The 16241-nt window shown below is 43.0% G+C and overlaps 1 protein-coding gene across 1 annotated transcript in view; it reads right to left on the minus strand.

Annotated features, from left to right (window-relative positions):
* Positions 1-16241, minus strand: part of LOC120026205 (laminin subunit gamma-3-like) — a 178275-nt gene that overhangs the window by 83961 nt on the left and 78073 nt on the right. The window contains exon 10 of the mRNA XM_038971028.1: positions 891-1089. Coding sequence (XP_038826956.1) covers positions 891-1089 — 199 coding nt within the window. The remainder of the gene's footprint in view (positions 1-890; positions 1090-16241) is intronic.

The raw sequence follows: 16241 nt of genomic DNA on the forward strand, positions 1-16241 counted from the left end.
GTGCACGGTGTTTCCTCCGACACATTGGTGCGGCTGCCTTCCGGGTTGGAGGCGCGCTGTGTTAAAGAAGCAGTGCGGCTTGGTTGGGTTGTGCTTCGGAGGACGCATGGCTTTCGACCTTCGTCTCTCCCGAGCCCGTACGGGAGTTGTAGCGATGAGACAAGATAGTAATTACTAGCGATTGGATACCACAAAAATTGGGGAGAAAAGGGGATAAAAAAACAAAAAAAAAAAAAAAAAAAATGTATCTAAGATAACTCAAGAAGTCTGTCATTCATTATTTATTTTTTGCAGAGGATATCTTAGTCGCGCAATTTTACATCTAACTAAGATGATTGGTGCAGTATTTCTCAATGGAAAAAAATTGCATGAAAAAGAGTAGTCTATTATTGAATGACAACAAACACTTAATTGAAGAATCTTTACTGTTGACCCATGACCGATAAAGGTGTGTAGACTTTGGCTCCAAACTTCGGCTTGGCTCAAAAAAAACATGTTTTGCACGAACAGCAGAAAAAAAAACGACACCAAATATCGTCATAAAATATGCACAAACTGTTATGAACTGTTTTGGATGGGAAGCATAAGGACACCTTTAGTGGTGCACAGTAACCAGAAAGGACACGACTATGTCTGACACAAAGCCATAAGGCAGATTCCATAGTATCTCAATCCAGATAGGGATCATATTGCCATGAAGATGGTACTGTTCATTCACACAGCCTGAGGTTCAGGACTCTACTGTATGTGTGACATGTGTAATATCATGTATAGTAGCACAGTGGTAGTAGCCTTGTAGTATGTCATACACACGTGCACACATGCTATACACATATACCACACTCACATATGCACACTTCAGCTAATGTTGCCGCCTTACACAGGTTTACCTGAGAGTGAAGGTGTGCTCGGGAGCAAGGCCCGGCTGGTGGACAGGTCCATGTTGGGGTGAAAGGTCAGCTGACAGGGTGGTTCCCGATCCTTCCAGGAGCACTGTGACACTGTGAGGGAGGAGGTACTGGGCCTCGGCCGTGAAGGTCAGGGAAAGGAGCTGGCCGTAGCTCAGGAGATGGTTCCCCAGGAACCTCTCTACAGGAGGGAGACAGACAAACAGACATGCTTTTAGCTATCTCACATCCTCCCAGAGAGAAAGAGAGAAAGAGAGACAGAGAGACAGAGAGACAGAGAGACAGAGAGACAGAGAGAGAGAGAGAGAGAGAGAGAGAGAGAGAGAACCTCTTATCATTACTGTGTGGGATTTCAATTGAGAGAGGGTTCACGTTGAGAGAGAGGGTCCACGTTGGGGTGAGTGTGTGAGGGAGAGAGAGTGTGTGTGTGTGTATGTATGGTAAAGTGCGAGGGCCGAGGATCTTGTAGCCCACAGAGATCACAGTGGGAGTCTGGCTGTAATTACCCTCATTACAGCACATTAACACCACTTCAAAGAGCTGCACGCACGCACACACGCACACACACACACACACACACACACACACACACACACACACACACACACACACACACACACACACACACACACACACACACACACACACACACACACACACACACACACACACACACACACACACAGACACACACACACACGCACACACCAAGCCATGCGTACACACACATTCCAACCACTTTTCAAACCAGCACACTCACAGCATACAACATGATCAGCAGCCAGGGAGCCCAAATAGACTCTAATAAAACAACACATTGGAAAACTATCCCTGAAATATACAACATCTTGAGTTATAGGTGGGTGAGGTGAGAGACTCAATAAAATGCTGTTTGTGGAAATATGTAAAAATAAAACAATAATCATTATGCTAAGAGGAGATGGATAAGCATCCATCATTCAAGATTGATTGCAGCAATAAAAAGAGCAGTGCACTTTTATAAACGAGGCAGACATTTCTCAGTAAGGCAATACGAAACAGCATAATATGCCACAGTGTGAATGATACTGCAGCAGACCTGGGTTCAAACTATTTGAAATCTTAAAAAATGCTTTGAGCATTTGCTTAGCCTCCCTGGAGTGACAGTTGGGCTGGGCTTGTACTTTTGGGACGTTTCTATTGGTGCTATTGCAAAAGGCAAGCTCAGTCAAATTATATTTGAACCCAGGTCTGTGCTGCAGCAGTGCAACCTCCACTATCAGTCTGTGGCTGGCTGAGGTAGTGTGTTTTGAGTGTATTTGTGTGTGTCATGTATTCTGGTCTCTTCTGGTATTGTCAGGGCTGCAGTGGATGTCAGAAGGTGATCCTGTGGGTGGTACGTGGTACCCGAGGCTGCAGTCTGACCACACACACACACACACACACACACACACACACACACACACACACACACACACACACACACACACACACACACACACACACACACACACACACATCTGCTCACCTCACAGTCACATCTGATATTTGGAGGACCAGCCTTTATCATCCCAAGCACACTGCCCAGTGCCGGATGACTGCTCTCTGGGTGTATGGGCTGATGGTCTGAGGGACAGGGTTTATGGGCTGATGGTCTGATGGACTGGGTTTATGGGCTGATGGTCTGATGGACTGGGTGTATGGGCTGATGGTCTGTTGGACTGGGTTTATGGGCTGATGGTCTGAGGGACAGGGTTTATGGGCTGATGGTCTGTTGGACTGGTCTGATGGTCTGATGGACTGGGTTTATAGGCTAATGGTCTGAGGGACAGGGTTTATGGTCTGATGGTCTGTTGGACTGGGTTTATGGTCTGATGGTCTGATGGACTGGGTGTGTGGGCTGATGGTCTGTTGGACTGGGTTTATGGTCTGATGGTCTGATGGACTGGGTGTATGGGCTGATGGTCTGTTGGACTGGGTTTATGGTCTGATGGTCTGATGGACTGGGTTTATGGTCTGATGGTCTGTTGGACTGGGTTTATGGTCTGATGGTCTGTTGGACTGGGTTTATGGTCTGATGGTCTGTTGGACTGGGTTTATGGTCTGATGGTCTGTTGGACTGGGTTTATGGGCTGATGGTCTGTTGGACTGGGTTTATGGTATGATGGTCTGTTGGACTGGGTTTATGTTCTGATGGTCTGATGGACTGGGTTTATGGGCTGATGGTCTGTTGTACTGGGTTTATGGGCTGATGGTCTGTTGGACTGGGTTTATGGTCTGATGGTCTGATGGACTGGGTTTATGGGCTGATGGTCTGTTGGACTGGGTTTATGGTCTGATGGTCTGTTGGACTGGGTTTATGGTCTGATGGTCTGATGGACTGGGTTTATGGTCTGATGGTCTGATGGACTGGGTTTATGGTCTGATGTTCTGATGGACTGGGTTTATGGGCTGATGGTCTGTTGGACTGGGTTTATGGTCTGATGGTCTGATGGACTGGGTTTATGGGCTGATGGTCTGTTGGACTGGGTTTATGGTCTGATGGTCTGTTGGACTGGGTTTATGGTCTGATGGTCTGATGGACTGGGTTTATGGTCTGATGTTCTGATGGACTGGGTTTATGGACTGATGGTCTGTTGGACTGGGTTTATGGGTTGAAGGTTGACCTCCTCTGATCCTACAGTTTGTCTAGAGTTTTAATGTTATTTACTGTGTGACAGGCCACAGGTTTGCACTGCTTTAGGATATTTGGAGGAATTTTGAAGAGCATTATAGGATGATGTTGAAGAGGTGTTTCACCTAGTACGGTTTGTGTCATATTTCAGGGGCACAAGTTTGGTTTTAGAAGTGGGGGGGACATAACCTGGCAGGGGGTCTGGGACTCCTCCCTCAGAAATTCTTGGGGCATCTAAAGCTAATTTCCTGTATTTTTTACTAGGGCTTTCCCCGACCCAAAACAATCTTTGTTGCCAAGAGTAATCTTTTTTTGACCAATCGATTGGTCGAAATTGTAAAATGTGTATTTTCCCATATATAGAAACACACTATGTGTTTGAATAAAATCAACGATATGATGCTTTAAGCATGCTGTTTGATTAAATAACTAAGAAACACAAATGACTGAAGAGGGAGCCAGAGATCAAAATAGCATAACCAGAAGGAAAAAAACTGTTCCCGACCCTCCTTCTCATGCTGATGCTGGACTTGGCAGATTCTGCTGTTATGCTCCTGAAGTTACCGTAATAGGCTATTCCATTTGGAGTGCCAATTTGTCTTACCATTTCTACTAATCTGTAACTTTTATTGCCAACTATGTAAAAAAAAGCCTACATAAATCCAACACATAAAAACATTGCAGCCTGCAGGTAGAAAATATCCTGATAAAAATAAATATCCTATAAATCACATCAGCTATACACATGGCATGTCTGAAACGAACTTGAAACATTATATCAACTATCAACTATCAACTTGGTTGCCCAGAAACTTGCGCTAGCCAACTTAAAACATTGTATAACATATTCTGGGCCCTCAGAGTTTCCCGCGCCAGTGACCTTGGGACAGACACAGCTGTAGGCTGGTTGTGCAATGGATAAGAAGTAATCAGGTATTACATTTTTCCCTTTCATGCCGAGTGGTTATCAAAGGGAGAGACCTGGAAATATTTTTCAAATAGTTTGAGGAACTATTGTCATTCTCAATTGATTCTAAAAACAGACATTGTTTACTTGCTGTTTGAGGTGAAGATACATTTATTTGAGAAGCTCCACAGCTCACTAGTGGTGGTGAGTTAACTCTAAGGATCGGCCCCCTTTTTTTCAATTTTCGCCTAAAATGACATATCCAAGTGTAATTGCCTGTAGCTCAGGCCCTGAAGCAAGGATATGCATTTTCTTGGTACCATTTGAAAGGAAACACTTTAAAGTTTGTAGAAATGTGAAAGGAATATTTTATTTAGCCTTAATTTAACTAGGCAAGTCAGTTAAGGACAAATTCTTATTTACAATGACGGCTTAGGAACAGTGGGTTAACTGCCTTGTTCAGGGGCAGAACAACAGATTTTTACCTTGTTAGCTCGGGGATTCGATCCACCAACCTTTCGGTTACTGGCCCAATGCTCTAACTAGTAGGGTACCTGCCACCCCTAATATAACACATTAGATCTGGTAAAAGATAATACAAAGAAAAAAAAAAGATTTTGCAATGTTTTTGTACCATCATCTTTGAAATGCAAGAGAAAGGCTATCATGTATTATTCCAGCCCAGGTGCAATTTAGATATTGGCCACTAGATGGCAGCAGTGTATGTGCAAAGTTTTAGTCTGATCCAATGAACCATTGCATTTCTGTTCAAAATGTTGTATCAAGACTGCCCAAATGTGCCTAATTTGTTTATTAATAACTGTTCATGTTCAAAATTGTCTCTCTCTTCAAAGAATAGCATGATATTCTTTCACTGTAATAGCTACTGTAAATTGGACTGATCAGGTAGATTAACAAGCTTTCTGCCAATATCAGATATGTCTATGTCCTGGGAAATGTTCTTGTTACTTTCAACCTCATGCTAATCGCATTAGCCTACGTTAGCTCAACCATCCCGCAGGGAACCCAACAATCCTGAATAAGTTAAGACAATCAGAGATACTATCAGACATCCCCAAATGGGCACATTTATAGGCCTACATTTGCGCACAGCCAGGTAGACTAATCCTACAGTACTTCTATACAGTATGTGTAATCAGGTGGACGTCCTTACTCAACATTGACAGGAGCGTGTCAAATAAAAGACGATTAATAAATTGACAAAACTCGTAAATGGAATGAAATAAACAAAAACACTTCTCACAAGTGTAGCATAGGTTGTGGGTTCTGCAAAACACATGTTCACTCCGACAATGACAACGGTAAAAGACAGTAATAATAATATTTTGAATGCATTAACAGAAATTACTGTACCTAAACAAACTTTGCAGATGATAAATGATGGGAATTAATGGAAGGCTAAATGCAGGCTACTACTGGTGATATATGTAATGGGGAATTGATAGACACAGCAAACAATGCACACAATGAAGTTATGAAACAATGAAAACCCACGAAATGGCGGCAGAGAGACGTGCCTTGTGCATCTGAGCCACAATCCCTATTTTCTTGGACTGTGGCATCCCCGCGGCTACCTCAATGGATTAGTCCACTGAGACAAGCACAAATCACACAGGTGGCCATGTGCCATGAAAAAAAAATCTATTTGTAACTGCTCGACTAAAAAGAGCTAATGTTTTCAATACAGATCCCTTTTGTCATGCAGTATTCCATATTAGGCACGCAGACCTTATGAAAGTTGCACTGTATACTCTTAATCTTGTAATCATTCAAATCTAGTGATACATAACTTCCAATCTAGGATAACCAACCTTCCAATTAATGGCAATGCATTTCTTAGCAGCTATAAATGTTAGGTTACACAGGTTCTTCTGATAACAGTCTCCAGTATCAACATTTCCAAGCAAACAAAAACAGTAAGAAGGGAGAATCTGTAGACATGCTGAGATAAAAGAACATACTCTTTGCCAGATTTCAGCCAGCCTTAACAAGATCATAGCATATGCAAATATTTCCCCTTCTGTGTTTTACACCTTCAGCAAAGGACTTACATTTCTGAGTGCATGATATTCAGTTTCACTGGAATATAGTACGTTCTGTAACTGCAGTAATTTATGTCTAAGATTAAATGAACATGACTGGGCATTCAAACATATCTGTATAGATTCATAATCATCATCAATAGTGTCTCCCAGGTCTTCCTCACATTTTTGTATGACATGTTTTGTATCATTGAGAAAAGCCTCTATCAATCCTTTTGTTGCAGTTTGGAATTCAACTTCAGAGGTTTGTCAGACTACCTTAACATAGTTTAATATTTGAAGCTTCTGGCTTGTCCAGTGTTTGCTGCTTAGAGAGAATAAAGTGTTGTATCTGCAAAAGTTCACCTCAGTGCTGTCACAGACTGGTCTTCCCTGGTTGCCTGATCCTGCTGAGACCCCAGTCAACATATAATCCTGCTCAGATGAGGCATGACAAAGAATTACCTCAGAGTTCATTTATTCATTATATTATCTAAGAAAAGAATCAATGGTTCAATAATTGAGATGACCATTATTCCCAGATCCCAGACTGTAGTCTACCCATCAACTCAAGATGGAACTTTGTATCCGTTCACTGACTGTTATAATATACTGCAAAATTCACTTGAGCTCCGTAGACTGGTCTTCCCTGGCAGTCTGACCCTGCTGGGACACCTGTCACATCTGATCCTGCTAAGACATGATGATCATAATGTTGTGTACTGACTGTGCACCATGACAGTGTAGCCTGTAGAGATGTTTATACTGTGGCAGTGTGAAAAGTAAGGAATTAGCTAGGGAAAGTGACAGACCAATAATGATACATTGCTATACTGACAAAAAAAACTCTCAATGCTCTGTCAAAAAACATAAGAATATCGATCTTCAATCACTTGGCCTCTGGTTTCAGTGTTTGATTCATGTGTCGTGTGATTGAGGCAAAAATAATAGCTAAAGTTAGTGAGCTAACTAGCTAGCTAATGTTAGACAACTTTTGGCTAGCTCTAATGGTACATCAACTGGTGAAAACTAGCCAAAATATGTGACCGACCAGCTCGATTTGGTATTATGTAGCAACATTTGAAATTTTGTTTTTTTTTACATTGGACCAAGCAGAGACTCAGAGCTAGAAAAGGGTATATCATACACTACAGTTGAGAAACAATGGGAAAGTAATTATACTTTGAAAGTTGATAAACTTGTAAACTCACTATTGAGAAAATTGCCTTTGAATGTTTTGGAACACCTATTAACGTTAGCTAGCTAACAGTACACTTTAACTTAAAATGACTTTCTGACTAAATTAGAAACGTGTAATATCTGAAAATGTAGCTATCTAGATTATCTTACCCGTATACATGGATGGACACTTCTCCCTCTCTGTCATGGATGCCATGGTTGCCCTTAGTTGGTAGATGTTTTATACAACAGCCTTCTGTGTGTTTTCTTTTCGACTCCATCTGCATGTTTGCAATCAAACGGCAGAATTTTCTCGATCTCCTGTCATACTCCATCTAGCTATCATACTCTAATTCCACTGATTTCAAAACTTTGTCTTCCAGAAAGTGGAGAACAGCACTTATGCAGTTCTACTACGTGATATCTTTTTTTGAAAGAGAGTAGAACTGCATACTGACCAGCTCATGTTATAGACAGAGGCGTGCTACATGGCAGACCAATTCAAACTCACCTCTCGGCATGTCCAGCCCAGTCATTCGGCTGGACAGCCTAGTGGTTAGAGCATTGGACTAGTAACCGAAAGGTTGCAAGATTGAATCCCCAAGCTGACAAGGTAAAAATCTGTTGTTCTACCCCTGAACAAGGCAGTTAACCCACTGTTCCTAGGCCGTCATTGAAAATAAGAATTTGTTCTTAACTGACTTGCCTAGTAAAATAAGAAATAAAAAATAATCTCAGACTATCATGGCCAGAGGCAAGGTTACAGATGGCATACACATTTGTTATTAATGTACATGAAAGTTCACATGTTCCAGAGGGCATTTCTGCCAAAACATAAAAAAGTCTACGTTCAAATGGCTCTCCTGTGAACTAGTGACGCACGACATAGGCACTTCCTGAAACGAGTCACATATGCCATTGTACCATTAACATGGATTACTATTAATGGGTTTGTCACAGGAGAGAAACAGACAAGCGATAACAGAGCACTACCAGCCAGTTCTGTGAGTCAGAACGACATTGTTTTCTGCTTCCACTCAATGTGCACGCAGCGAGTGTGTGTGTGTGTTGTTTATGTGTGTGTGTGTGTGTGTGTGTGTCTGTGTGTGTGTGTGTGTTTTGAATGTGCCTTTTCAATCTCTGTGTGTCTGTTATAAGTGATGTGCTCAACCTGAACTCCACTGACCCCCTTCCAGGGACAGACAAATTCTCTGCCAAGATGTCTGACGTCCCAGTGACATTTGATGAACGGTAGAGGAGTCCTGCGATCAATCAAGGGTTTAGACTCTCTCCAAACTAATTAATCAACTCTATTTCAACTAGATAGCCGCCGTCTCACACAAACAACTTTAAGTCCCATGGAGGCCTCTAACTGACATGACTGCCGTGCAATGGGCATGAAAGCAATACGTGAACAGACAAGCTTTAACTTTACCCAGCTTAAAGAGAAGGAGAAAGAGAGAGTGTCCGCGAGTCCGGTGACCTACTCTAAACACTACACACACACACACACACACACACACACACACACACACACACACACACACACACACACACACACACACACACACACACACACACACACACACACACACACACACACACACACACACACACACACACACACACACACACACAATTTGCCAATATAGCAATGTTTTCTTCTCTAAAAACACCCCAAAAACATAATCTACTTTGTGGGTGTAATGGAGTCTGATATGGTAATGTACAGCTAATGAGAGTGTGCCAGTGATGTTAAGTGGGGGTCATAGAGGTAGATTATCTTGAACATTCTAAACTCAGCAAAAAAAGAAACGTCCTCTCACTGTCAACTGCATGTATTTTCAAACCTAACATGAGTAAATATTTGTATGAACATAACAAGATTCAACAACTGAGACATAAACGGAACAAGTTCCACAGACATGTGACTAACAGAAATGGAATAATGTGTCCCTGAACAAAGGGGGGGTCAAAATCAAAGTAACAGTCAGTATCTGCAGTGCATCTCCTCCTCATGGACTGCACCAGATTTGGCAGTTCTTGCTGTGAGATGTTACCCCACTCTTCCACCAAGGCACCTGCAAGTTCCCAGACATTTCTGGGGGGAATGGCCCTAGCCCTCACCCTCCGATCCAACAGGTCCCAGACGTGCTCAATGGGATTGAGATCCGGGCTCTTCGCTGGCCATGGCAGAAAACTGATATTCCTGTCTTGCAGGAAATCACGCACAGAACGAGCAGTATGGCTGGTGACATTGTCATGGTGGAGGGTCATGTCAGGATGAGCCTGCAGGAAGGGTACCACATGTCTTCCCTGTAACGCCCAGCGTTGAGATTGCCTGCAATGACAACAAGCTCAGTCCGATGATGCTGTGACACACCGTCCCAGACCAGAGTACAGGCCTCGGTGTAACGCTCATTCCTTCGACGATAAACGCGAATCCGACCATCACCCCTGGTGAGACAAAACTGCAACTCGTCAGTGAAGAGCACTTTTTGCCAGTCCTGTCTGGTCTGCCTTACAACAGGCCTATAAGCCCTCAGTCCAGCCTCTCTCAACCTATTGCGGACAGTCTGAGCACTGATGGAGGGATTGTGCATTCCCGGTGTAACCCGGGCAGTTGTTGTTGCCATCCTGTACCTGTCCCGCAGGTGTGATGTTCGGATGTACCGATCCTGTGCAGGTGTTGTTACACGTGGTCTGCCACGACGAAGACAATTGGTTGTCCGTCCTGTCTCCCTGTAGCGCTGTCTCAGGCGTCTCACAGTATGGACATCGTAATTTATTGCCCTGGCCACATCTGCAGTCCTCATGCCTCCTTGCAGCATGCCTAAGGCACGTTCACACAGATGAACAGGGACCCTGGGCATCTTTCTTTTGGTGTTTTTCAGAGTCAGGAGAAAGGCCTCTTTAGTGTCCTAAGTTTTCATAATTGTGAACTTAATTGCCAACTGTCTGTAAGCTGTTAGTGTCTTAACGACCATTCCACAGGTGCATGTTCATTAATTGTTTATGGTTCATTGAACAAGCATGGGAAACAGTATTTAAACCCTTTACAAGGAAGATCTGTGAAGTTATTTGGATTTTTACGAATTATCTTTGAAAGACAGGGTTCTGAAAAAGCGTTTCTTTTTTTGCTGAGTTTAGGACTCCATTCAGGGTGATGGGTGAAGGTTTGTCCTGAACGTTCTAGGGCTCACATCCAGCGCAGAGGCAGCCTGTCCAGGAAGCTTGGCAGGAACGTTACTGCAGAGGATGTATACTGAAACTTCTCCCACTCTCTCCCTCGTCCTTTTGTGCTTACCCTCCTCTCTCTCCTGTCTCTTTCTCTCCTTTTCCCCTCTCCCTTTCTCTCCTGCCAGTATGCTCCCTCTCTCCCTTCTCCCTCCATATCCATTTCTCTCTCCTTCTCCCCCTTTCTCTCCCTCTCTCTGTGTCCAGCCTATTTAGGTGAGAACCTGCCAAGCTGAGGTGATGGCACACTCTGTGATGGCGTTCATGTCGAGTGAAGCTCTTAATGACCATCTCTTCCTCCATCCCTCCCCACCATCTCTCCCGATGGCAGAGAGCTGGGCTGGATCTGAACTCACCACCTGGTTTGATGCCCCCAGGGAATCTCAGGCTCATGAGCTGAAAGATTACTTACTATCCAATCAAATTTCATTCTTCCTAGACTGGTGCCCCTTCTCGGCGAGCCCTATAGGAATGAAGGATAGAGATGAGACCCACAAGTGATCCTTTGGTTATGTCATACAGTGTAGAACCAGTCACATAATCCTTTGACTGGTGCCCACTCGAGGAGAGCCCTCGGAAGGATCGAGATGGAGATTGAACACATATGGGATCTAATCCTTTGGCTCCTGAGGTTAATGTCGTAGCCTGCTCTCCTGCACCAGCCACATGCTCCCTGGCCCGATTGAGGCCAGCCATATAAAGGATAGAACTGCATGTCCCTCTCTTGGCATTCTGAAATATACCTCTCTTGGGGACATGTCCCTCTTGGTTTTCTGGGTTAGCAGCATGGCCTGGTGTAGATAGAGAGATGGACCATGACCATGTCAGGCACTAAGGCACAGGTGGCTGGTTCTGGATCAGGGATGTTAGCTGCCTGTTGCACCCTTGAGCTTGGAGGATTGGAGAGGAGTAGCACATAACCTGCATTGCTTCAGTGAATGTCCAGCAGTTAAAAGTGGAAGCCATATCAGTGAGGCTGGATTAGAAAGGCTGTTGAAGAAAGTGGTGTTGGCTTGGAATCCATGACAGAATCTGTTGACAAGTGCTCTGTCGTCATAGGAACGTGACCTTTCTATTATGTGTCAGCTAGCAGCAATCTTTTCTCTGCCAAGAGGATAAGGACAAGTGTGGTGGTAAATGAATTGGATAGAGGACCATGTATTCACAAACTCTCTTTCTTTCTCTGGCTCTCGCACTCTCTCTCGCTCTCTCTCACTTTCTCTTTCACTATCTCTTTCACTGTCTCTTTCTGTCTACCTCTCTGACTTTTTCTCTAACTCCCTCTCAGCCTTCTCTCTCTCTCTTTGAAAGACTCCAGCTGAACTTCCCTGGATAATGCTCTGTGATCTGGGCTCCTCATTGTGTCGGGATTGTGTTCTTTGGCACTGCAGTTTCGCCTGGTATTTCTGGAAGCCGGGAAGAAACACGTTGATCCCCAACATTTCTATCTGTTTTCATTACACTGAGAAGCCAACTGATCTGATTCTAGACGTTTAAGTGACAGACGTAGCTCGAGACACACTGAAATAGGTGACAAATAGATTAATAAGAAATTGCTTTCCCTCTGCGTGTTGTTTGGTAGCGGTGCATTGTCACTCAGAATTATCTGACGCTTTAGTGAGAAAGGCTGCAGGAGGATTACAGCACAAAGGTATACAAATGAAGTGTTGAAAAAGAGAGAAAGCAAGAGAGACATAGAGAGAGTGAGAGAGAGAGAGCCTGCCTGCCTCTGCTCTAATCTTTAAAGTAACTGTACACATAAGGAAAATAAAAGCAGGGAGAAAATTAGATAATTAAAGCGATGTGGCAATAGATCTCCGTATTTTACTACTTGACAAAACAACACCAACAAGCTCTGTTCCGGCGAGATAAGGGGATGGCCACAAAGCAGCTCCCGGCGAGTTTGGCCACTAATCACTGTGTGGTGGCCTGCAGAGGCACTGGAGTGATGGACGAGCTTCAAGAAAACAGAGAATTAAACCAAACCATAAATAAACAAACAAACTAAATATATCCAAGTCGACTTAACGACATATAAGAAACTCTAAAAATATCCCTGGACCAAGTGGACCAAAGCATCTTCCCTCCGAGGCGTCTTCTGTGATCTAAGGCTTTCATAAATGAATAGACAGACGCCTGTCTGAATGAACTTGTTTAGTGTGATCAGAGAGTTTGAACATGAAACCATCAGGATGTTTTGGTAGTTAATGGAATTTCTGCTGTTTCTGGTTCTCTCTATCCCTCTCCCTGTTGGCTGCTGCTTCACTGGGCTGGGTCCTTGGTGCACTGAGTAGCCAGCCTGAGCTGAGCCAGGCCGATTTCCCCTTTGTTCTTCTTCCAGCTATGGCCAAGACATCCAATTCCATCAGGCCTAGTCTCTCCTACTGATATATAGGCTGAGTTCCAAATGGCACCCTATTCCCTATTAAGTGCACTACTTTTGACCAGGGTCTATAGGGTAGTGTAGTGTACTATGTAGGGAATAAGGTGTCATTTGGGACACAGCATAGGGAGAGCCTCTAAGTCCTGTAGCAGAGCCAGCTATAACTCCTCTCTCCTAATGGTCGTGTTAAGAGTCTGCTGTGACAAAATGGTGTTGCAGCAAGTGCTTTATGACCTTATGGCTAACGTTATGAGGTATTGTTTAATCGAACAAGGGAATGATCTCGAGCAACAAGCCAAGGGTATTAAAGGTGGCAGACGGTAATATGATTTACATATTTACATGTTAAAAGACCAGGAGGTGAGCTCTCTCCAAGCACAGACCATCTTTGTGTAATCTTTCCTCATCCTGGAAGTGCATACAATTCTCCTATCACTCTAGGGCCCAGATCTTCTCCTATAAACTAGGGCCCAGGTCTGCTCCCATAACTCTAGGGCCCAGATATTATCCTATAAACTAGAGCCCAGATCTTCTCCTATAACTCTAGGGCCCAGATCTTCTGCTATAACTCTAGGGCTTAAATATTATCCTATAAACTAGGCCCCAGATCTTCTCCTATAACTCTAGGGCCCAGATATTATCCTATATACTAGAGCCCAGATCTTCTCCATCTGGGCGGTAGGTAGCCTGGTGGTTAGGAGCATTGGGCAGGTAACCAAAAGGATGCCGGATCAAATCCTCGAGCTGACACGGTAAAAATCTGTCGTTCTGCCCCTGAGCAAGGCAGTTAACCTCTTTGGGCTGCAGGGGCAGTATTGAGTAGCCTGGATAAAAGGTGCCCATTTCAAACGGCCTCGTACTCAATTCTTGCTCGTACAATATGCATATTATTATTACTATTGGATAGAAAAAACTCTCTAGTTTCTAAAACCGTTTGAATTATATCTGTGAGTAAAACAGAACTCATTTTGCAGCAAACTTCCTGACAGGAAGTGGAAAATCTGAAATCGATGCTCTGTTCTAGGGCCTGCCTATAAATGTCCTTGATATTTATTAGTATACATGCACTTCATACGTCTTCCACTAGATGTCGACAGGCAGTGAGAGAAGAAATGGAGTGTATAACTTGATCTGGGGTCGAATAAAAGCTCTTGGTATGACGTGTCACCAGTTTCCTGTTTTCTGGAGCGCGCGAGAAGGGACCTGGTATTGCCTTCTGAAAAGCTGTCGTTATAGACGACTAATATCTCCGGCTTTGATTTTATTTGATACATGTGACAATATCATCGTAAAGTATGTTTTTTCAATATAGTTTTATTAGATTATTGAAATGTATTCGGGACGTTAGGCGTGTTGCGTTGTGTGCCTTTGTTCAGGAAGGAGAGCTTCGCGCCACTTTGTTAGCTTTCCGTGCTAATTGACTGGAGAAGAGGACATTCTAAATCCAAACAACGATTGTTCTGGACAAAGGACCCCTTGTACAACATTCTGATGGAAGATCATCAAAAGTAGGACCCATTTTATGATGCTATTTCATATATCTGTCGAACATGTTGTACTAGTAGTTTGCGCCCAGATTTTGGGCACTCTCTCGCTATAACTAAGATGGATGTCGTAATGAAGTTATTTTTAGAATTCTAACACGGCGATTGCATTAAGAACTAGTGTATCTATCATTTCCTATACAACATGTATTTTTTAGTAATGTTTATGAATAGTTATTTGGTCAGAATATGTGAGTGTCAGAAAAATATCCGGACGTTGTGGGAAAAAGATGCTACGTTAGCACAATGTATAACCACTGATTTCAGCTCTAAATATGCACATTTTCGAACAAAACATAAGTGTATGTATAACCTGATGTTATAGGACTGTCATCTGATGAAGCTTATCAAGGTTAGTCAAATTATATATCTTTTGCTGGTTTGTTACGATCGCTAACTTTTGCTGTAGGGAAATGGCTTGTGTTTCTGGCTATTGTGGTAAGCTAATATAATGCTATATTGTGTTTTCGCTGTAAAACACTTAAGAAATCGGAAATATTGGCTGGAATCACAAGATGCCTGTCTTTCATTTGCTGTACACCATGTATTTTTCAGAAATGTTTTATGATGAGTATTTAGGTATTTGACGTTGGTGTCTGTAATTACTCTGGCTGCTTCGGTGCTATTTCTGATGGTAGCTGTGATGGTAGCTGCAATGTAAAACTGATTTATAGCTCAAATATGCACATTTTTCGAACAAAACATAGATTTATTGAATAACATGTTATAAGACTGTCATCTGATGAAGTTGTTTCTTGGTTAGTTTGGTTGGTTCTTGGTTAGTTAGGTTGGTTTTGTGCATGCTACCTGTGCTGTGAAAAATGTCTTTCCTTTTTTGTATTTGGTGGTGAGCTAACATAAATATACGTGGTGTTTTCGCTGTAAAACATTTTAAAAATCGGACATGTTGGCTGGATTCACAAGATGTTAATCTTTCAAATGCTGTATTGGACTTGTTAATGTGTGAAAGTTAAATATTTCTAAAAAATATATTTTGAATTTCGCACCCTGCACTTGAGCTGGCTGTTGTCATAAGTGTACCGACGTCGGGCTTGCAGCCAGAAGAAGTTAACCCACTGTTCCCCGGGCACCGATGACGTGGATGTCGATTAAGGCAGCCCCCCGCACCTCTCTGATTCAGAGGTGTTGGATAAAATGAGGAAGACATATTTCAGTTGAATACATTCAGTTGTACAACTGACGAAGTATCTTTCTTTCTTTATTTTGCAATCAACTCTAGGGCCCAGATCTTCACCTATAACACTACGGGCCAAATATTATCCTATCAACTCTATGGTCCAGATCTTCTCCTATAAACTCTATGGTCCAGATCTTCTACTATAAACTCTAGGGCCCAGATCTTCTCCTATACACTCTAGTGCCCAGTT

This window comes from Salvelinus namaycush, chromosome 31 (genome assembly GCF_016432855.1).
Source record: "Salvelinus namaycush isolate Seneca chromosome 31, SaNama_1.0, whole genome shotgun sequence".
In the NCBI taxonomy this organism is placed as follows: Eukaryota; Metazoa; Chordata; class Actinopteri; order Salmoniformes; family Salmonidae; genus Salvelinus; species Salvelinus namaycush.